This window comes from Cyprinus carpio, chromosome A6 (assembly GCF_018340385.1).
Source record: "Cyprinus carpio isolate SPL01 chromosome A6, ASM1834038v1, whole genome shotgun sequence".
NCBI classification, from domain to species: Eukaryota; Metazoa; Chordata; class Actinopteri; order Cypriniformes; family Cyprinidae; genus Cyprinus; species Cyprinus carpio.
Genome location: NC_056577.1, coordinates 17,134,783 through 17,157,334, shown reverse-complemented (window position 1 = coordinate 17,157,334; position 22,552 = coordinate 17,134,783). Strand labels below are relative to the sequence as shown.

General features: G+C 36.7%; 1 protein-coding gene across 4 annotated transcripts in view; it reads right to left on the bottom strand.

Moving 5' to 3' along the window:
* LOC109113685 (FERM, ARHGEF and pleckstrin domain-containing protein 2-like) overlaps positions 1-13,184 on the bottom strand; it is a 57,048-nt gene extending 43,864 nt beyond the window's left edge. For all 4 annotated transcript variants that reach the window (XM_042758221.1, XM_042758223.1, XM_042758222.1 and 1 more), the window contains exons 1-2: positions 13,038-13,184; positions 11,094-11,352 (exon numbers count right to left, since the gene is read on the bottom strand). In XM_042758221.1, the coding sequence (XP_042614155.1) occupies positions 11,094-11,297 (204 nt within the window). In that variant the 5' untranslated portion in view covers positions 11,298-11,352; positions 13,038-13,184. The remainder of the gene's footprint in view (positions 1-11,093; positions 11,353-13,037) is intronic.
* Positions 13,185-22,552: the final 9,368 nt, after the last annotated feature.

Sequence of the window (22,552 nt, the reverse complement as noted above, 5' to 3'; positions counted from 1 at the left end):
TGTGACTGTTTCCAGGTCTGTGCAGGTTCAAAGATAGTTTCTAGTCACTGGACATTCTCAGTGGTTCAGCTTTGAAAAGACTTTTTCAAGGCCTGAGCCAGTTCAAACATCCAATGCAGCAATTACTGTCTATTCTTACTTGCACATCAATGGAGAATAAGCCCAAGATTGAATTACAAGTGTGTCAAGTCAGGACAAAACAGTTTTATGATTCACATAAATCATATTTCGTGAAATAAAGTTCTTGCAAATATTCAACATGAATGATAAAAGGGTCAATGACAAAGAAAAGTCTGCATAATGAAGAAAATGAAAAAAAAAAAAAATCCTTTAAAATCTAGTTTAAGTGTGCCACATTCTTAAAAAATTCAAGAAATTAAAAAGGAAAAAAAAAACTACCAAATTAATGACTCTAAAACCAATTATCATACTGATTAACTGTCAAGTTAAAAATAACTATAAAATTAATTAATAAATTAATTCATAATATTTAATAAAAATATTTTCTGTACACCTTGAATACATGTCTGTAGAAATTTACAATTTTAAATAGGACAATTTATGGTTAAAAAAAAAAAAAACATTAATGGGGAGTCACATTTTGCAACCTGAACTAACCTTGCTATCATAAAAAGTCCAAATTATAAAAAATTAAACCATAAGGATCTTCATGGGTCCTCTCTATGATGTCAGTTCTTGTTTTCTGTTTATTTCAAAATATTTAAGAAAAAAAAAGTTTCACTGTTTCATTAAAGTATACTTAAAGAAGAAAATTAAAAACATGTTCATCTTACAAGAGGTCTGGACCAAAAAAAAAAAAAAAAAACTAAAAAACTAAAAAGAGAGCCACGTCATTGACCCAGAAGTCACTGTTGCAATTGTAAGTATAACATTTTGATGTTTCATTGCTAAAACTCGCAGCCTGCCGATAAAACTGTAGTCTTGGATAAGAAGTATTTGTCCAGACAAAGAGGACATTATCACTCGGCTGAGGTGTATTTATATCTGTTGCATGGTGTCACTGAGCAGATAAAGGCGACTCTCTACTCTCTCTCTCTCCACAAGCAGCTGTGAACAGACCCTCATTGGAGAGCATTTGGCAAGGGTCCTGGTCCTGGCACAGACTCAGCTCAGTAAGAGACCCAGTGTGACATGCTACCACACACAACCTATCCTGCTTCCCTTTAGGACTGAAAGCAGGGGCTCTCGCAAAATACAGCACTCTCTGGCCCTGGGTTGTGCGATAGGTCTCTGCAGTCTCTGTTTAATAGCGTCTATTTCTGCTGTTCTCCCCTCAGAGCCCCAACACTCCAGTAGATTCCTCAGAAGGTCACAGTAGGGCTTGAATGGCCTGCAGCATGCTCTGGTCAAATTCCATGCAAATGTGCATGTGCCCATGTTCTCTCTTTGTTTCAAGAGCTGAGACAGCATATGGCAAATTAAGTGATAAAAAAATGATCTAAGATGAGCCCACTCCATCACAGCTGCCAGAGTTATTGTTATGACTACAAAATTAGGTCAGTGTTGTAGTTTTGCATGCACTCCAATGGAAATGTATTGAATGGATTTGACTCTTGCAGATCCAGGGTTATTATAGCTAACTAAAACAAAAACAAAAACATTAAAGGGGTCATATGATGCTTTTTAAAGATCATCATTTTGTGTACTTGGTGTAACAGAATATGCTGACATGCTTTAATGTTCAAAAAACACATAATTTTTCAAATACTGTACAATATTGTAGGTCCTCTATGCCCCGCCTCTCTCAAACAAGTCCCTCCTTCTGACAAGCGCAGTCTGTTCTGATTGGCCAACTGACCCAGTGCATTGTAATTGGCCGAACATCGCAAGCACTCGTAGAAAATGTAATGACCCTTTCCATAATCGCGAGCTTCATCTTTCAAAATAAATGTAAAGAATAATGTCCTAGTTTTACCATCAGTTCAAGCCCGAAAGAGGAACAGAGTCGTGTGACAGACACAGTGATGGAGCTCCTATGTATTTGCATTACACAAGCCACGGACGGTTAAGACAGCTGACTCCACTGTGTGACCCTGTCTCTCTCTCTCGCTCTCTCTCTCACACACACAAACACGCAAAACCCCACATTACAGCAAATACTTAAACTGATAACAAAACATACTTACAGTAGCTGATTCAGAAGCGCCAGATTGTCGTAGCAAAGTCAGATTTACCTCCTCTCCAATGTTCACGAAACGGTCGTCCACGGTGCGTTGCTGTTCTGTTGTAAGTAATCTTAAAGATTCCTGAATTGCCTCTACTTTCGGAAGGCCAAATAAAGTGCTTTTGCTTTCGCCTACATACACACAGCATCTCCCTGACACAGCTGCTTCAACACTAACTGCGGTTACTGAAACCATGCCTTCATTCTTTGCGTGAACATTTAGGTGGCATTGCGCAAATATTTCCACATAGTGACGTAGAGATGTGGGGGGGGTGGCAGAGTCTTAACTTTGATAAAGAATATCCCTTTGGATTTGAGACTTTAGTCTTTGCAACAACAGATCTTCTGCATGCACCAAGAGCTTGTAACACTCCAAAGAGAAAGGAAATATACACTGAACAAAATTATAAACGCAACACTTGTTTTTGCCCCCATTTTTCATGAGATGAACTTAAAGATCTAAGACTTTTTCTATGTACACGAAAGGCCTATTTCTCTCAAATATTGTTCAAAAATCAGTCTAAATCGGTGTTAGTGAGCACTTCTCCTTTGTCGAGATAATCCATCCACCTCACAGGTGTGGCATATCAAGATGCTGATTAGACAGCATGATTATTGCACAGGTGTGCCTTAGGCTGGCCACAATAAAAGGCCACTCTAAAATGTGCAGTTTTACTGTATTGGGGGGTCCAAAAACCAGTCAGTATCTGGTGTGACCACCATTTGTCTCACCCAGCACAACACATCTCCTTCGCATAGAGTTGATCAGGTTGTTGATTGTGGCCTATGGAATGTTGGTCCACTCCTCTTCAATGGCTGCGCGAAGTTGCTGGATATTGGCAGTAACTGGAACACGCTGTCGTATACGCTGATCCAGAGCATCCCAAACATGACATGTCCGGTGAGTACGCTGGTCATGCAAGAACTGGGATGTTTTCAGCTTCCAGGAATTGTGTACAGATCCTTGCAACATGGGGCAGTGCATTATCATGCTGCAACATGAGATGATGGTCGTGGATGAATGGCACAACAATGAGCCTCAGGATCTCATCATGGTATCTCTGTGCATTCAAAAAATGCTATCAATAAAATGCACCTGTGTTCGTTGTCCATAACATACGCCTGCCCATACCATAACCCTACCGCCACCATGGGCCACTCGATACAGAATGCTGACATCAGCAAACCGCTCACCCACACGACGCCATACACGCTGGCTGCCATCTGCCCTGTACAGTGAAAACCGGGATTCATCCGTGAAGAGGACACCTCTCCAAAGTTCCAGACACCATCGAATGTGAGCATTTGCCCACTCTAGTCAGTTAAGACAATGAACTGCAGTCAGGTCGAGACCCCGATGAGGACGACGAACCATGCAGATGAGCTTCCCTGAGATGGTTTCTGACAGTTTGTGCAGAAATTCTTTGGTTATGCAAACTGATTGTTTCAGCAGCTGTCCGGGTGGCTGGTCTCAGACGATCTTGGAGGTGAAGATGCTGGATGTGGAGATCCTGGGCTGGTGTGGTTACACGTGGTCTGCGGTTGTGAGGCCGGTTGGATGTACTGCCAAAATCTATGAAACGCCTTTGGAGGTGGCTTATGGTAGAGAAATGAACATTCAATTCACGGGCAACAGCTCTGGTGGACATTCCTGCAGTCAGCATGCCAATTGCACGCTCCCTTAAAACTTGCAACATATGTGGCATTGTGCTGTGTGATAAAACTGCACATTTTAGAGTGTCCCTTTATTGTGGCCAGCCTAAGGCACACCTTTGGAATAATCATGCTGTCTAATCAGCATCTTGATATGCCACACCTGTGAGGTCGATGGATTATCTCGGCAAAAAAGAAGTGCTCACTAACAAAGATTTAGACAGTTTGTGAACAATATTTCAGAGAAATAGGCCTTTTGTGTACATAGAAAAAGTCTTAGATCTTTGAGTTCAGCTCAAAAATGGGGGGCAAAAAAAACAAAAAAGTGTACACTAATGAAAAACATGCACATGAACTCACACACGTGTAAATTAAGGAAACAGGCCTGTCACTGACTTTGACTGACAGCTTGAGTGATTACTTGGAAGAGGCTGCGTCGTCCCATGAGTGTGGATGGGACAGGAAGTTTAGGCTGTTGTAGCTGCTTCCTCATCACTTCCTATTGGCCTAGTGAACAAAAACTCATGGGGAGACTGTCCTGAGCCTGTTTATACTGGAAATGTCAAGACTGCAAATCATCGCATTTGCACTGACATGGACCAATTATCTTTAAACTTGATAACCTACACTTTACTATTCCATTACGCATTAAGTAAAAAAAATAAATAAAAAAAAAAGACCGGAAAACCTATGAGCTAAGCAGCTGTTCTTCCTCACAGGTTACTGTACGTTTTTTAACAACAGTCAAGTAATTTTTTGTGTTGCTGTTGTATGTCATAGGTCAAAGAACACGCGGGTCAAAAGATAATGCCAAGATGGCACATGTAGAATGTATTTACACCCATAGCTAAAGAACACACTTCATCAACAGTTCTATACAATACATACTATGCATGAAGTGTGTAATTTCGGAAGCAGCTTATCCTACTTTGTTTTCAACAGAAATCCATTGCGTAAAAATTAACATGTACAGTAACTACAATAATAATTTTAGTATTACTACATTCAAATACAGTGCAATTCAAAAGTTTGGGGTCAGTAAGACTTAATAAATCAATACTTTTATTTAGCAAGGATGTAATCAGTTATTTAAGTGACAGTAAAAACAATTATAACGTCACTAAAGGTTTTGATTAATTAAAAGGTGCACTAAGCGATTTTTGCCAAAAGATGTTGATATCGTTGACACCCACACTCCAACAGAAGCTCAACCCTATTTTGAAAACTCTGCCCCACACGTACATACACAACATTGGCAGCGACGATGGTGGATCTGCCATGCCTGCTTGCCGCAGCATATTCAAGCAAAAGCCAACACAAAAAAGTTGTGTGAAAACGCCTACATTAACGTAACTCACCTATCAAGAAGAAACAAAGCAACCTTGGCGTTCAATTCCCTTCCACTTCTTGAGTTCTTTCCACTCCAGGAAAGCTGCTCCAATATTTACGCGGTCCTACATCTTGCCTGATCGTAGCCCTTCTTTTTTAAAGTTTTGCTCCTCCAAATTTTTTTTTTTTATCTGCCATCTCTTGCTATCTATAGTCCATCTGCTAATATCCGTCCTGTGCACTCACTTAGCACTCACTTCTCCCTTCCATTACTAGACGTACACGCCCAGTACTGCTGATTGGTTGCGAGTTTGTTTTGGGACTCGGTCAGACACTAGTGGTCAAAAGCATTTTTCAAAAATCGCTTAGTGCACCTTTAAATAATCCAGAAAATGTATGACACCTTGATCAAAGATTTAAGCAGTGATTTAAACTGTTTTTAGTATAGATGATAATAATAAATGTTTCTTAGGCACTAAATAAGGAAATTAGAATTATTTCTGAAGGATCATGTGACACTGAAGACTGAAGTTTATGAAAGATCCTTCACAAGATCAAAGACTCCAAAAGAAGAAACTGGCATCAGCACTTAAGAGACAAAATTGTCCAATTTAGACAATACACACAAATTAAACTTGGCCAGATGCATCAGGAATACAGTACGTCTCAAACTACCTCCTAAAATGGTTCGAGTGATCGGATGGTAATCTGTCTTGAATGTTTAATTTAGACCTGGTCTTTCATGATCAGAACAGCTACGCGATCAGTGCAAACACATGAATGTAAACAGGCCAAAATATTCACAATTGGGCTACAAATCCCAAAACAAAAGTTACAGATATCATAATCCAGCTACAGGGGTAAAAGTACATAAATACATTTTCCCTGATTTCAAAGTCAGAGAAAATTATAACTCTGGCAGAAGCTATGGAGCAGAGAACAAACCCCATATCCATAAATACATGCTGAGGCTGGGATTGCTGTATGCCTTCAGCGTTTAGATGGCAGCACAAATTACAAGTTGGGGAGGCAGAGGAGCGGCTCACAGATCAAGAGAGCAGGCAAGTGGGTTTCCGGGTGAACTGGGAATAAGGTTAGAGGCAGAACAAACAGACAGATGCCCAATATGCACATGCACAAGCATTCATTCCCTCATGGCAAATCATTACAAACTTTGTGGGCCTGCCAGTTCCTAAAATCAAACAGCTGATAGTTTTATGCCAATTTAGGATTATAAAAACTAATTTAAAAAAAAAAGTATAGAAATGATCAGTATTGTTGAATAACAGTCAATCAGTGAGATTGACTAGTTTTCTAATTAATTTTTTTTAGATTTTACCTATACTTTTTACCAATGTTCCCTCTCAGCTGCAAACTTAATTTGTTTGCGACCGCTCAGAAGAAATAATATGCTGCGCACAGGACAGACACAAAAATAAGTTGGGAAAACCATGTGACTGAAGTTTTGTTAAGTGCAAAATAACTGCAATGCACAGGCAAACCACTATAGGGTTGGTGTCACTATAGAGTAAGAACCGGTAAATGCGGTTTACAAGTTTCATAGAAAAAGAATGATCAGTCGCTGAAGAAATGGAATACTCCAATGGTTGTGGACGAAACAACTCAACACAAGAGCCAACACGAACACAGTGACATTTAAAAATTAAATGTCATCATGCTTTAAAGACGAATGGCTTATGTGGTGGAAATAGCGGATGATGACAACCGAACGGTAACAAACATCCGAGACATTTACAGTAGTGTGCAAACTCTACTACATGGGGATGTTTAGATAACTGTAAAAGAATTCACATGTTCATGTTTTTTTAAAATATTTGTTTTTTTATAAGTATAATAAATAATTGACCTCCAAAAGGGAATTCACGAACAATAACTGCTTTATTTTGGAAAACACCTGCTGAACGCAAACTGTGTATGCTCTTCTGTGTCAGCCGCGCCACAAGGATACGTTTTCTACGTGAATTTACACTTTGATTTAAAAGACAACAGCGCATCCTTGTGTTGCGGCTGACACAGAATAGCATACACTGTTTGCGTTCAGCAGCTGTTTTGCAAAATGACGCTACGGTGATTTGGGGAGAGACACAGGAGACGACTTGGTGAATTTGTTGTATTTATTTTTTTTTTTTTTTTTCTTAGTGAGTATTATGTTTTCTTGATAACGTTATGGTTGAATCACTGATGGCAGATGGACTATTCTGACGATGCTTTTCATACTTTCCTGGACCTTGACACTGTTATTCATTTGGCAGTCTATGGGACAGTCTCAAGCCTCCTGATTTTCATCCAAAATATCTTAAATTGTGTTCCGAAGATGAACAAAGCTTTTACGGGTTTGGAACGACATGTTCATTTTCATTTTGCGGTGGAGTAACCCTTTAATACACTCATACATAGCTGTTTATCCAGATATGTCCCAAACTGACCCTGCTCCCCCGACCTTTATCAAATGAAAATAAACAAGATTCAAGCATTCCATTTTATATTATATAGTTTTAAAAAATGGTGAAGATGAGAATCTTATTTAAGCTGACATAAAGACATTGTATTATTGTTATTATTAACTACTATATACACTTTTGTTTTCTTAGTTTAAGTTTTGTATGTCATTGTATTGAATTTTTTGCTTAGTATTAATATTATTTTATTTTTCCCCTTCCTTCCTATTTTAATTTTTTTTTTGTTTGTTTACCTTTCTGGCTTTATTTGGTATGACAGTGAGACTGGAAATAATTGGAGAAAAGACAGGGGAACAGGATGCAGCACAGCGAGTTGCGTTTCATTTAAAATAATAATAATAATAATAATAATTATAACAATAATAACTAGACATTCAAAAGAACATTTTTGACATTGTAAATAAATAAATGCAAACAAAAATGTCCTATGTGAATTCTGCCCAAAGAAATGCATCTGATCTGAGTATAATGGACATGCACACACACCAAGAAAATACAGAGTTTCTTAAGACTAGTCAATTGTTCAGAGAACCCACCGGCTTGATGATTATGAAAATATGTAGTTTAAAAGTGTCTGCATTTGAACAATGAACAAACCTGAGGTTTTAAACTTGAACATATGAAAAAGGTAAATCAAAATCTCATCACAACCATCACCAGACAATATGTTTCGACTAACAAGAGCAGTAGTTCAGCACATCTGTCTTTATTTCTTTGGTCTGATAGTTTAGTCCTGAGGGTTAATTTGGGATATTTTCCCACAGCTCTTACATTCATGTACCTGGGTGTGCACACGAGAACACAATCCCATCTTGAAAACAGATGTGGCTTCATGACATCAGACCCACAATGCAATGAGCACACAAGTGCACATGCGTACTCTCACCCGCACACTCACACATGAACAACACCAGACTGTGTTAGCGTCAGTTTGTGCATCATGGGACAGATCACAAAGCCACGTTGCCTTATGAATCATTACACACAATCTGCCTAATAAAACATCCACATCATCTGACAAAAGATCAATAACTACCGCAGTTCAAACATACTCAGCAGTGCTAAATTAAGTGTAATGGAAAACAAGTCCCAATGCACTCCTGAGGAGGACTAGAAAGAGTAATAAATCTTTGAACCAGAACTGACCCCATTGTTCTTCCATTATCTAGACATAATATGAACAGTGATTAACATCCAGCAGGGTCTCTCTGATTCAGTACAGCATGTTTGGTGGTACCACCGCATTCCTGAGTCCTGTAACCTAATAAAGCTGGATAACAACCATTTTCCACTGCTGTGTTTGATGTTTTAACAGAAGAATTCAAAGCACATTGTTATCTGATCTAATCATGGGAAGTTCTCATCCTCCACCAAAACACTTAAACTGTCTTATAACACCACATTAAGATAATCTTCCATGTCAAACCAGAGAGACGTTTAAAGGAACATTTCATCCAAAAATGAACATCTGCTGAAAATGTACTCAACATCAGGCCATACCTGGATTTGGCTAAATTTAGCTTTACATCATGACGACCAGTGAACCTTGTGCAGTAAACAGGTGCCGTCAGAATGAGAGTTCAAACAGCTGTTAAAAACATCACAATGACCCACAAGTAATCCACACGACTCCAGTCCATCAATCAATGCCTTGTGAAGTGAAAAGCTGTGTTTATAAGAAAGATACATCATTAAGGCATTTTGACTTTAAACCATCATTTATGGACAGAATACCAGTCCATAATCCATAAAAAACGCTTCCTCCACTGAAGAAAAATCCCTCCCCTCTTGTCCTCTCACATCGAAATCCACCAACATTGTTTAGAACTGTTTTCACCCATAAACAGTGCATGATCTGTGCATATTTCTTTTCTGATTCAGAAGGAAAAAGCAATATTACTGACAGACTCGTATTTTAACCGGAAGTAGTGGTTTGACTGAAGTTAAAAACTTCCTAATGATGGATTTTATTTATTAGAAACATGCAGCTTTTCACTTCACAAGATGCTAACTGATGAACTAGAGTGGATGCGTTATGGATTGTGATGTTTTTATAAGCGGTTTGAACTCTCATTCTAATGGCACCCGTTCACTGCAGAGGATCCATTGGTGAGCAAGTGAGATGATGCTAAATTTCTCCAAATCTGTACAGAGGAAGAAGAAACCAACTCATCTACAATCTTGGATGGCCCAAGGATTATTCAGATGTTGTTGCTGTAAAGCCAGTTAATTTTTCCATGTCCCTGATTAAGCAGCTCTCAACAATAAACATGTTTTAAAAGCCACGCTGCTTATATCAAAATTGCACAAACCCAAACAATCCTAAATCTCGCCGTGTACATGTCATTTTGTATTCAGATGCTATAGCGTCATATTTTAGGAAATTCAATCAATGCATCTTCACCAAAAACTTTAGCTTTTTTTTATTTTTACCCACTGTGATAATAACAGAACTTCAAGGCAGAAAATGCATACGTCACATGTGTAACTACAGCCAGGCTAGCACTTAGAGAGTGACTTCAGGCCTCGGGTGTAAAACAGACTTAAAGACGCAGGATTTAAGAATTGAAGCCATATGGCAGCTGTCACCCACCACAACCCGACACGCAAAGCAAGTCTGCCAGTGGTCTCCGGAGAGACGGTCGTTTACATTCTCCAGCACAGCCGCAAATGGACAAAACCAAACACAGTGTGCTGGCTACAGTGTGCTCTTATTTTTAAATAAACTTTGGGAAGCTTTGCAAACATTATAGCAAAAGTACAATATTTGTGCAGCGAAATAAAAAAATGAAAAAAACATCCAGGCATATAATTAACCAGACAACTATGGATATATGTTCAGGGCGTAGCAATATGTGATATGCATCATTTTCAACAGTTCAACCAGCCAATGTAGTTAAAGCAGATTCAAAAGATTTGATTTGGCTTAATAAAAATAAGTAAACTACAATAAAAATCTAGTCAAAAATAAATCATGGCATGTATTTTTTCTACACTGTTTTTTTGCTAAATAAATACAGGGAATAGTTATATATTATAATTAAATAAATATACTTTCTATTACCTATATATATATATATATATATATATATATATATATATATATATATATATATATATATATATATATATATATATATATATATATATATATATATATATAATAATAATTTGATATTTTTTTTTATTTGTATAGCTATTTTAAGCTATAAATTTCACACATCATTTCACGGTTTTTTAACTGTATTTAACACATGAAGCATTGGTGAACAAAAAAAGATTTGAAATGATAGTGTACCATGGGCAAATAAAAAGCCCATTAACAGACACTATATTTTATATTTGTGACAAATACATCACGATTATATAAAAATTCAGGATTACTCACACAGACCTATATGGAGATGAACAGAGGCAAAAAACGGAGTTGATGTGAAGTGACTGACCTCGAGTTCATAGAACTCCTGAGCATCATCCAGGCCCTGGACGCGGATCTGCAGGCTCTTGTTGTGGCCTTTCCCTCCTGCTCCCATAGCTGAACTGAGGCTCTGCCCGGGCTCCAGGGTGCTGATGCCGGTGTTGTACTGAGCTCCGAGCCGTGTCCCCGCAGGGGTCTGCAAGGAGCGGTAGGTGCCCTCGATCTCACTCATAGCTGCTCCCAATGCAGCCTGCCCCCTTCTCTCACACACATATACACCCCCCTGCCTGGAGACAACAGAACAATCAAAGAAATTACACAATGATACGAAATCTATTATGAAAACAGAAGAAACCAGATCTGCAGAGACAGCTATTAGAGTATAAAGACAAGAATATAATATTCATTGTATTCATTTGTTGTGATCAATACATGGATTATGTATAAAATAATTAATTATTTTATTCCTGCTACTAAACACAATAATAACCATAACAACCTAAATCATTAATCTATAAGCATCTGAAGGTGAACATACTTCAGAAGACAAATACAGTATAGCACAGCTTAAGAACTTTTTTTTTAATTAAACGGTTTTCTACAAGACTCTTTTGAAAGACTTTGAACATTTGTTTTCCACTTGTCATGTTTATTCATCCTTGTTTAGCCTATGTCTAATTTTTAATAAACTCGATATTAAAGAACCAATATCCAGATAAGTGGAAATGTTAAATTTCATTAATATATCAGTCAAAACAATTATCGTAGTGTGTTTAACAAACCGTATGTATTATGGCGTACATCAGAGTAAAAATTTTAAGCTATAAAACAATTTAAAACAAACCATGCATTGATAAATCATTCGCAATAAGATAAGAATAAGAATTTCCATTTCATGCCAACATTAAAGAACAGGCATGAGTCAATCAGAGCTGATGTATTTATTGTCAACCTTGATTGACTAATTGTCAAGCATTCAAAGCTGCTCCACGTTTAAAAAATCCGATGACAATTAATATTTACACTAAAACAGTGCGATCCAATTCCCTGTCTTTCATATGACACGTCATAAAGTTCCCGTCATGACTGGCCAGCACAATTAGCAGTGGCATGACCACAAAACCCAAGCTCAGGTTAGCCGTTACAAAATACTAATGTACTGCCAAATTTAGCAGTGATTTTGCATGAGGTCTGATTAACACTGGCAACACGACCAACTCAAACAAGCTCCACTCTCTTGATCGCTAAAGCAACAGGGACAACTGAGAATAACATTCATTAAAGCCAACATCATTCAGAATGTTTCTGTCTCTTTAATGCAAACAGGTTGGTTTAAGTAATTTGACTGGAATGCCTTCAAAGCACAGGCTCACTTACAAGCTGTGGTCCAAACTGAGCCACTTCCCCTCATAGGAATGAAGTTAACATTTGAGATGGAATACTTCATCCATGAGTTTAAGCAATTCCTACAGCTGAACCAACCAATGATCAGTGACCATTAATCTTGTTTTTTTTTTTTTAGTAATGAAAAGAACTCTTTCATTGCAGGATGCAATTGATAATGCAAAAATGCTAAAAAACGTTTAAATGAAGAGCCACAATAAAGTCTGGAGTTGTCTAGCGTTAAGTTAGGTTCATGTAAATTAATGAGATAAAGCTGCATGGAACCAAGATAAAAATCTCTTGCTATAGCTTAACCCCCCACGATAAACTTATTTTACTCGTCGTATTTCACCAACACCGACAAAAATATCCTCATCTGCGACGAAAAAAATAAAAGTACACGTTTTGTTGTTTGTCATTACAGAGATGAGACAAAGACTGAGAAAGTTTAGTCAAACCACACAAACATGCGAAGAGATCATAAAACTCTACCGTATGCTTCACTGAGACAAGTTTAAATAAGCTACTGCCAAAAAAACTGTTTTACATTTGCTTTTAATCTCTATTTTGCGATAAATCGACATCATACCTTTTCTTTTTCGTCTGGTATTTCTTCAACTCTGTATGAGTTACACGTCCGACCGTCGTTGTAGGCGAACTGCGGCCAAAGCTCAGCTCTGATTCGACGACTTCAGACAGATCCTGCCTTCTATTGGTTTAGACTCGGACTGAAACGGTCGGCAGCTATTGGCTGAGATGTGTACCTGCGGATTAATTTGATTGGTATCGAAATGCCATGTAGTTAATAATATAATATAATATAATATAATATAATATAATATAATAATATAATGTAATATAATATAATATAATATAATATAATATAATATAATAATGCATTTAATTTAATTTGCATTTAACAAAAAAGAAAACAAAAGTTAAACTATAGTTTTGTGTTGAAGTGCTGTCTAAAATACTAAGCTAGTTACAGAGACAAAAAAAAAAAAAAAACCTATAGTTGTGTCTGCGCACTATATCATAATTCTGGGAAATGTAAAATTACAGGAATGCCAAATAATGAAATATTGTTTGTTCACATGCAAAATAAGTGAAACTTCAAGCTTCACATGTAAGGTGTCAATGATCAAAACAGTAAACATATAAGCAAATCAGTGTAAAAAGTCGAGGTGTCAAATGAACAAAAACTGACCAAAAGAGAATAGAGGGATATAGATTATCATTACAAATTTTATTTAAACAGAAGGGAAAATAACAACAGGGAATAAGCCTGACCCGCACAGTACATTACATTAAAACAACAACAAAAACAAAGCAAAAACTCCACATTTGCATGCTGGAGCAAGAATAAGTACTGACTGCATTTTTTGTTGTAAACTATAGAAAGTAGTTTTAGTGTGTCTTAAATCATGTGTAAGGACATTTACAGTTACTGACCAACAGGCAGTAGTTCAGCTGAATTATATATAGATTGTACATATAATTATTTACTAATTTATTTCAAGTCAGTACGTGAAAAAAATGCAAAGTCTCCAAATGTAGGCAGTCTGTCATTTAAAGCATTTTTTGGTTTGTAAGTTGTAGCCCCCACTGTGTTGTTTCAGCAGACGTGTGGCTGTCTGTAGGACATGATACCGCTGATGAAGGTGACGTCTCTGCACATGTTCATTGGTGATCTCTACCAATGTAGCAGAGAACCAGCCCTGCTCTCCATCCTGTACCCTGCGGCCTTCCACAAACCCTGCAGAAAATGAACATGCAAATTCTCAAAATGTTCATTGATTTTAGACATATTTAATTTGGAATGGCAGGGTTGTGTTGCAACAGTACCATCTGGAGTCTTCTGCATGACGTTGATCATATCTCCCAACTGTAGATTAAGCTCTCCTTGTTTTTGTCCACTATACACCTCTACGTCGCACCTGTGGACAGTCTTAGCCACAGTGTCTATTTGATTCAGATATGTACATTGTTATTTTTTTATTTATTCACATGTTTTATAATTCTAAAGAACATCTACACTGCAGTTAACTGTTTGCTCTGATTTAGAACAGATGTCTCCCATTTTTGGAAACACAATCTTGAAGCCATTGACACTTTTGCCCCCTACTGGACAATGTGTAGCTGCACAAGCTATTGTATACTGTATAGTACCAATTATTATTTATTAAGTTAAAATATTTTGTAGACACTGTCATTAAATCTCTGAAATAACACCTATAAGTAAAACACATGATCTGACATATATTGATATAAATATGTGTTTATTATGTGATATTAAGAGGTATAACCTACCTGACTCTAAATCAGTGTAATGTATGTAATATATAAAAATTCAAAGAAAATTATTATTATAATATATTATATAACTCAGTGGAAATGCTAACAGATAGTTAAGCGATGAGTTTAAGAATAAAACCAAAATATTTTCCATTACATTGTTCAATTAAAGTGATATTATGTCATATGTATTACAAGAATTGTTTTGGTTTCCACTGAATTGACTCAAACAAGCACACTTAAAAACTGGTATTGCATTTAATGATTCATTTTTACCCCACTCTTCATACACAGTGTTCTGTCCATTTCTCCGGCCACCCAGGAGCTCCACCCACGAGTCCTTCTCAGCTCTAAGAAAACAAGAAGACACATGTTTATTGAAGGAAGCATCATAGAATTTTATATGCTTTATAATTATTTGTTTTGATAAAGACCATGTTGTGTCTGACAGTTTGACAGTTCTTTGCACTGCAGGTACTGACTCTGAATTTGTTTGCAGCAGAAGTTGAGACGTGGTGCTCCGGTGATTATGCAAAAGGACAAGTCTAAAAATCCGGTTCAGCTCACATCCCTCCAGCTCCTCTTCCAGATCTTTGCCCTCGGTCACTTGAGTGGTGCACGTAGCCATGAACTTCGTAAAAGACAGGATGGGCAGACAAAAATATACAGACAAAATTGACCTTCTGCTGTATCTACACTGTTGAAAAGTTTGGGCTTGAACTGTATGAACTTTCTATTCAGCATGGAATCCTAAAAAATGATCAGATTTTCCAAAAAACATTAAGCAGGGTAAATGTTCAACATTGATGATTAAAATGTTCCTTGATCACTGATATCAGAAGGATCATGTGATGCTGAAAACATGACATCACAGTAATAAATTACATTTAAAATATATTAAAAAAGAAAACAGTTATTTAAATTGCAATATTACTTAACAATATTACTGTTTTTCGCCAGATCACTGATATCAGAAGGATCATGTGATGCTGAAAACATGACATCACAGTAATAAATTATATTTAAAATATATTAAAAAAGAAAACAGTTATTTAAATTGCAATATTATTTAACAATATTACTGTTTTTCGCTGATTTTTTTTTTCATCAAATAAATGTAGCCTTGGTGAGCATAAGAGACTTCTTTCAAATACATTACAAAATCTTACCGACCCCAAACTTTTGAATGGTATAGCATATTTTTCCCTTCCATTCATTCATAAAGGCTATGTATGAAATAGGATTTAGTCATAAAACCTGCACACATTGTATCAGTACCATATCGGTTATTGGCCAGTATTAGAGGTTTCTTTATTTATTGGTATCTGTCAATATTGGATATTTATTGTTCACACTCATATCCCCAATTAACATAACATTCTAATGTTCATCACATTTAATGCTCATTAAAGTCACTCTTAAAAACACTGTTTTTTAGCAAATCTCAAAATAAATGTCCATTTTCGTACTATATATCATAACAGATTGATGGTTAAATTCATTTGTAGCATTTAAAACAATTAATTTTATTCATTTATTTGATAACATAATTATCGGTATTGAGACACATTTTGTTATCAGTGCAAACCAGGTAGACAAAGAATTGAATCTGTCACTTTAGATAAGGGAGACATCCAAAATGTGAAGTGTCAGGGGCCTACAGGCAGAGAATGGAGGCATCTGTATAGGAGATACCTAGAAGGAACTATCCACCTTCCTAGAAACTAAAACCTAATGAAAATTGAAGAAACTTCTCATTAAGTAAACATTTAAATCGGCTCATTTTACTAAAATGGATTTGTCTCTCCTACCCTTTTCTAGTAGCCACCAGTAGCAGATCATTAAAGAGGAACAGAAGTACAGGACACAGTTTTCTCTGGCCAAACATGTTTTCCTTCAAAGAGATTTGGACCAGACCAGATTTGGACCAGATTTTGAAACCAGCTTCTCATTACTCACCTACATTAGAATTTTAAGACAGGCGATTCTCTGAAATGGCAGTTAAAGGAAAGATTTAAGGGATAGTCGGTTGCATCGGGGGTCTTCCTGTAGTTTATGCAAGATCTCCACAGTCTGAGGACTCTCTTTTCTGACCACAGTACAATATATATTATAAATATGCTAGATAATCCTTGTCTTTAAAGAATATCTCTGTAGAATACAGTACAACCAGTTTGCATTCCTAATATACATAATAAATAAACATCAAGCTCTATTCTTTTACCCAAGGTTATGTAACGTCTGCTCCTGGTAGGGCATATTATGGATATAATTTATATAAGCATCAAAGGGCCCAAGAGTATACTGGTGTACAACATCACAGATTACGTCGCAGAACACACTTGAGGCCAGCTCCATCAGCATTGCATCCATGAAGCTAAGAAAAGAGTTTGCAGAAGCACAACTTTAGAACACAGCATTAAGATGAAAAAAAAGAGATATAGATAAGTATTTGGACACTTTTGGACACAGAACGAAGATGAAAAAGATATAGATAAGTATTTGGAGACTTTTGGACACTTAAATCACAATTAAAAATGCCTGAATTTATTGCATTATACAACATATAGCTTAACAAGTGACATGCACATGAACGATTCTAAAGCTTTTTACAGAAGCAACTGAGCCACTTTTTCAATTACTTTTGATCTCAAGGTCATTTTTGTGGATATGAACATGTTCCACCAGAAAAGTCAGCCAGAAAGTGTTCAGGACTTTTTGTCTTTATTTTGGACAATCTATTTATGGCTTCATTTTGAAACCTAATTTTAAAAACGTAAACACTTCATTTTGATAAAAAAAAAAAAGTGTTTGTTCTATATTTAAAGTAAAGGCCACTTGCTTTGATATTTTGTTATACAATGCAGACACATTTATCAAATTTTTATTGTGTCTTAGGTGTCTAAATACTTTTTGGAGCCATTGTATACAGTATACTGTATAGGAATACCATTATTACACCACTGTTCAAAGGTTTGGGGTTGGTAAGATTTCCTACCAAAGTTCAATTAATTTGATCAAAAAAAAAGTAAAAATAGTTTAAAAGTAACAATTTAAAATAACTGTTTTTAATTATATTCATGTGATGGCAAAACTGAATTTTCAACAGCCATTAATTCAGTCTTCAGTGTCATATAATCCTTCAGAAATAATTCTAATGTTGATTTGGGGTTCAAGAAATGTTTCCTATTATTATCGATGTTAAAAACCATCATGCTGCTTAATATGTTTGTGGAATCATGCTACATTTTTTTAGGGCCCGAGCCAATGGGCGCAGGGCCCTATTGTTTTTCTAAGGATTATTTTTAATTTTTTTTTTTTTTTTTTTTTTTATTTTTTTTAAGGGTTTTTTTGGTTTTTTTGGGATTTTAAAAAACTCTTGAAAATTGGCACACACATTGGAACCGGCGGCCATCAGGACGTCGCAGAGGCTGGGACCTGGGCGTGGCACAGGGGCTCTACGGCGCCCCCTGGAATACAGTCAGAAATCTTGAACCATAGCTCACACATACTTGCATGTATTTATATGAAACTCAGTACACTTATAGATCTCATTGAGCCGAACAACTTTCGCGCTCTATGTCATAGGCTCCGCCCAACAGGAAGTGAGCTATTCAGGGTTGTTTCAAAAAAGCATGCTCTGGAATTCGAAATACTCCTCTTAGGTGTTTCCACCCGTTCTCCACGAAACTCGGTGAACATGATCTCAAGACATTGGGGATGAAAAATTGCCAGGGGATTTTTGATATCTCGAACGGTTTGTCCGTGGCGAGGCGTTGAAATTAGGGCAAAAAATGAGAAACAGGAAATGTCTAATAACATCCACATACATTTTCTGATTTTGATCAAACTTCATTGGTTTGTTCGATGTATGATGCCGATCGCATAGATGTGACTATTAGGAGTCAAAGTTATAGCGCCACCAACTGGCAGCAGGAAGTGTGTCATTTTCAAAATGCTTTGAATTCAGCATCTTATTTTCACTCGATTTGCTTCAAACTTCATCAGAATAATGACAAAACACAGCCGATGTAAATCTGTTGTGGGGATATTGATATCTAATATAGTGTTGCCATGGCAACGTGTCAATCTTGAATATTCTGTTCTAGTGATTTTGAGGCAGATAAAATGATCAGAATTAAATGAAACTCAAAACACATATCAGTATTAATGATAGCTGTACTATTGATATAGCACATGAAAGGGCGTGGAGGAGGCACTCTATAGCGCCACCTTTTGTCAAAAGTGGGGGGGTTAGTTTTAGCTACAGACACCAAACTTGGTATATATATTGTTCTTATCAAGACGGACAACTTTCTAATTTATAGTCATCAGCTGCGACCTACAGGAAGTCTGCTATTTTGGTTTAAATGTGGATTTTTGGAAAAATATGGCTGTGAATTAATGCATACTCCGCAGAGGAGAATTACACTATACACACCAAACTTTGTCTACATGATGCCAATATACTGAAGATGTTAAATTGCGAACGGGTTTAGGATACCTTGAACGGTGTGGCCATAGTGATTTATTAAATTAACATTAAAAAATGCAACAGTTATTTTCCTATATCTTTTGAATTCTTTATTCTAACCCTTCATAATTTTTTACATATGTAGTAGAAGTCATTCTTAGAAAACACAGTAAGTTTAATAAATGTATCATGTTCAGGAGCCAGCATAAAATTAAAACTATCATAACTTCTGGATCAAGCATGCATTTTTTACTACCAGTGATGGCCACCAGATGGAGCTATAGGATTACTTTTAAATAATTATGGTAGAAACGCGTATAGAGCATTTAAATCGTTTATACAAAACTTTCAAAGAATAATATGTATTTTAAAAAGTTAATGAATTTTACTGGTAATATAGTTTTATATAATCATTTCACAAATGTTTATAGATCATTAAAAGTATTTTTAAAAATGGTTATATCATGAAAAGTGTTACAAGAATTTTATATATATTCTTTGTGTGTGTGTGTGTGTGTGTGTGTGTGTGTGTTGGAGAGAGAGAGAGAAAGAGAGAGAGAGAGAGAGAGAGAGAGAGAGAGTCACATTATTAAATGCTAGGGCTGGGTGATATGACGATTTAAATCGGATGGACGAAATTAAAAGTCTATCGATTCATATTGTGCTCTATCGTTTATTTTGTGGTGCCGCAAAATACACTGTTTACGGCAATACGTTTTCATTATTTGAATGACGGCAGTCACATGCATTACACGTGTATGCAGACAGACAGACGCGTGAATAACAGCATGGCGCGCTCATGTCACGTTGCTGTGCGCCGGGTCATGAAAACTTAATGTTTTCATGCGTTTTTAAGGCACTGCAATTGGACCCCTTACCAGTATACCCCCATTTTCGGCATAGAGACAGAAATGACATACCCAAAAATATAAGGTTTCTGCTTATGAGTCTTTCTGACTAGATAGATAATCAACATATGTTCACAAAGCTGACACTTCAAAGTTTACTGTTCAATAATCAGAATTACTCAGACTGTTTGATAATAAAGATATATAAGCTCAAACATAAAAACAAAAATATTATTTTTTTTTAAATGTATTAAGTACTGATTTTAGGCCGTTGAAACACAAAAACAGAGCTATATGCGCGCGCTGTCTTGGTTTCTGTGTGAGAGGAGTGCGTGAGCTGCGCATAAGCTGCTAATAGAGCTCGTGAGCATTTTTTTCTGTGTGAGAGACTTTGAACGATTGCATAAACACTTATATGCATGCGTCCAAATGCAAGTATCCTCATAAACACAGTCATTTAGGTTTTAAATGATTGTAAACAGTTGCGAGAGAAAGCGCATATGTAACAGTATACTGGATCTGGAGTTCGGTCTTAAAGGAGAAGCTGTCCAATATTCGTCCTGTCTGCCATTCATGAAAATCTCTCACTGCTCTTGACTAAATCACTTTTGTAACTAGAATAAGAAGAAAACAAATAATGCTAATGCTATGATGATTATGCGTATATATATATATATATATATATATATATATATATATTAATGCTAATGATTATGCATATATATATAGATAGATAGATAGATAGATATAGATAAATAGATAGATAGATAGATGTACATAACTTCATTTATCATATCGTGATATAAGATTTTGGTCATATCGCCCACCCCTAGACAATTATTGTTTATGTAAATTAATATAATTAATGTTAATAACTGAAACCTTATTGGAAGTGTTACTTAAGTTTTATATGTTGTGTTGTGTGTGTGTCTCTTGATGGTTTGGATTAACCCTTTCATTGCTGTATCCCTTAAATCCAAACTGCTAAAGTAAGTGTGCCCAGTCCTGTTACTGGCGATCGACTGTCCTGCAAAGTTCAGCTCCAACTGTAATCAGTCACACCTACCTTTAATTTTCAAGGAATCCTGAAGACATTAATTAGTTGGTTCAGGTGTGTTTGAGTAGGGTTGGAGCTAAACTTTACAGGACAGTCGATCGCCATTAACAGGGTTGGACACCGCTGTGCTAGACGGTTACTGTGACGGTTACGGTTACGCTGGGCACAGTTTTCCTGATGCCACCGGGGTGGCGTTTGCGCTGACGGCTCGGGCCCGCCATCGCTGCTTGCAGCTATATTTAGTATTGCTTTTTGAAGTTTTTTTTTTTAAATATAACTTTTTTTTATCTATGTTGACCAATTTATCACATTCTTTCTGAATAAAGGTATTAAAAAATGAACCCAAACTTTCTTTGAATGGTAGTCTATATAAGAAGTCATATCATTATATATAGGTCCAACATTATTATTTTCTGAACATGACAATGAACAATGAACACAGGAAGGAATCATGTTTTCTCCTCAGACATTCTGTATGCTTTACTGTACACACAATGTCTGGTTCTCACCTCTGACTGATCTCTTTGATCTTTGCAATGCTAGAAAACAACGACTTTCTGTCTCTTCGTGCCAGAGCATCTTTTAGCACTGAAGATTCTTGAAAATGTTCCACAACCATCGTCAATCTCTGAAGATAGGACTGCTCGGAAGTGACAACCTCATACAGATGCTGGTAAAGGGTGAAAGGGTGTGAACGACGGGCAAGAGCAAAGGATGTTGAGAGAAAGTGTAGAGAACATCAGAAACAGAGTAGAGGTAATGAAAATGAAAAACAGGTATTGCCAATCTTTTTCACACTTTAGGATACCTCTTGAAGCTTTAGCTGCTCCTTACTGAGCTGGCGTAGTATTCCACTATCAATGTTTCAGTCTTGCCACAAGTTCTCCAGTGACTTTTTCTTAGTATCAGCACACATGCAGTCTAAGTCTCTCTTAGCAGGGCTTTCGATCAGTTTGTCCACCAAACCAGGAAGAGGCAGCATTGTTGGAGTCCTTTGAGAAGTTTCAAGTAAGAGATTCTCCCTATCTGTTTCTTCATATTTTATCACAGAAGGAACGTCCACTGGACTCTCTCCAGTGAAAACACCTGAGATTAATACATTTTCATGTTGTCTTTCTCCGTCAGTCAGTCTTTTGGTGTGGAAGCGCAATGAGCACATTTCTAACTGAGAGTTACGAAACATTTTAGGAGAGTGATCTCCTTTAGCCTTAAAATCTTTTGGCTTTTTGGTGCTACAGTCTCTCTCTTTAATTGCTCCTGAGAATCTTTTGTGTAGCTCAGAAACCAAACTTTCCCTGACAAGGTTGCCGACCAATCCAACTTCATGATGCTCAAGGGTTATTTTGTTTTTATCCTGGACCCTGAAAGCAGGAATTGGTTTTGAAAGAGATAGGAGTGGAAGGGATTTGTCATAGGGACAAACCTCA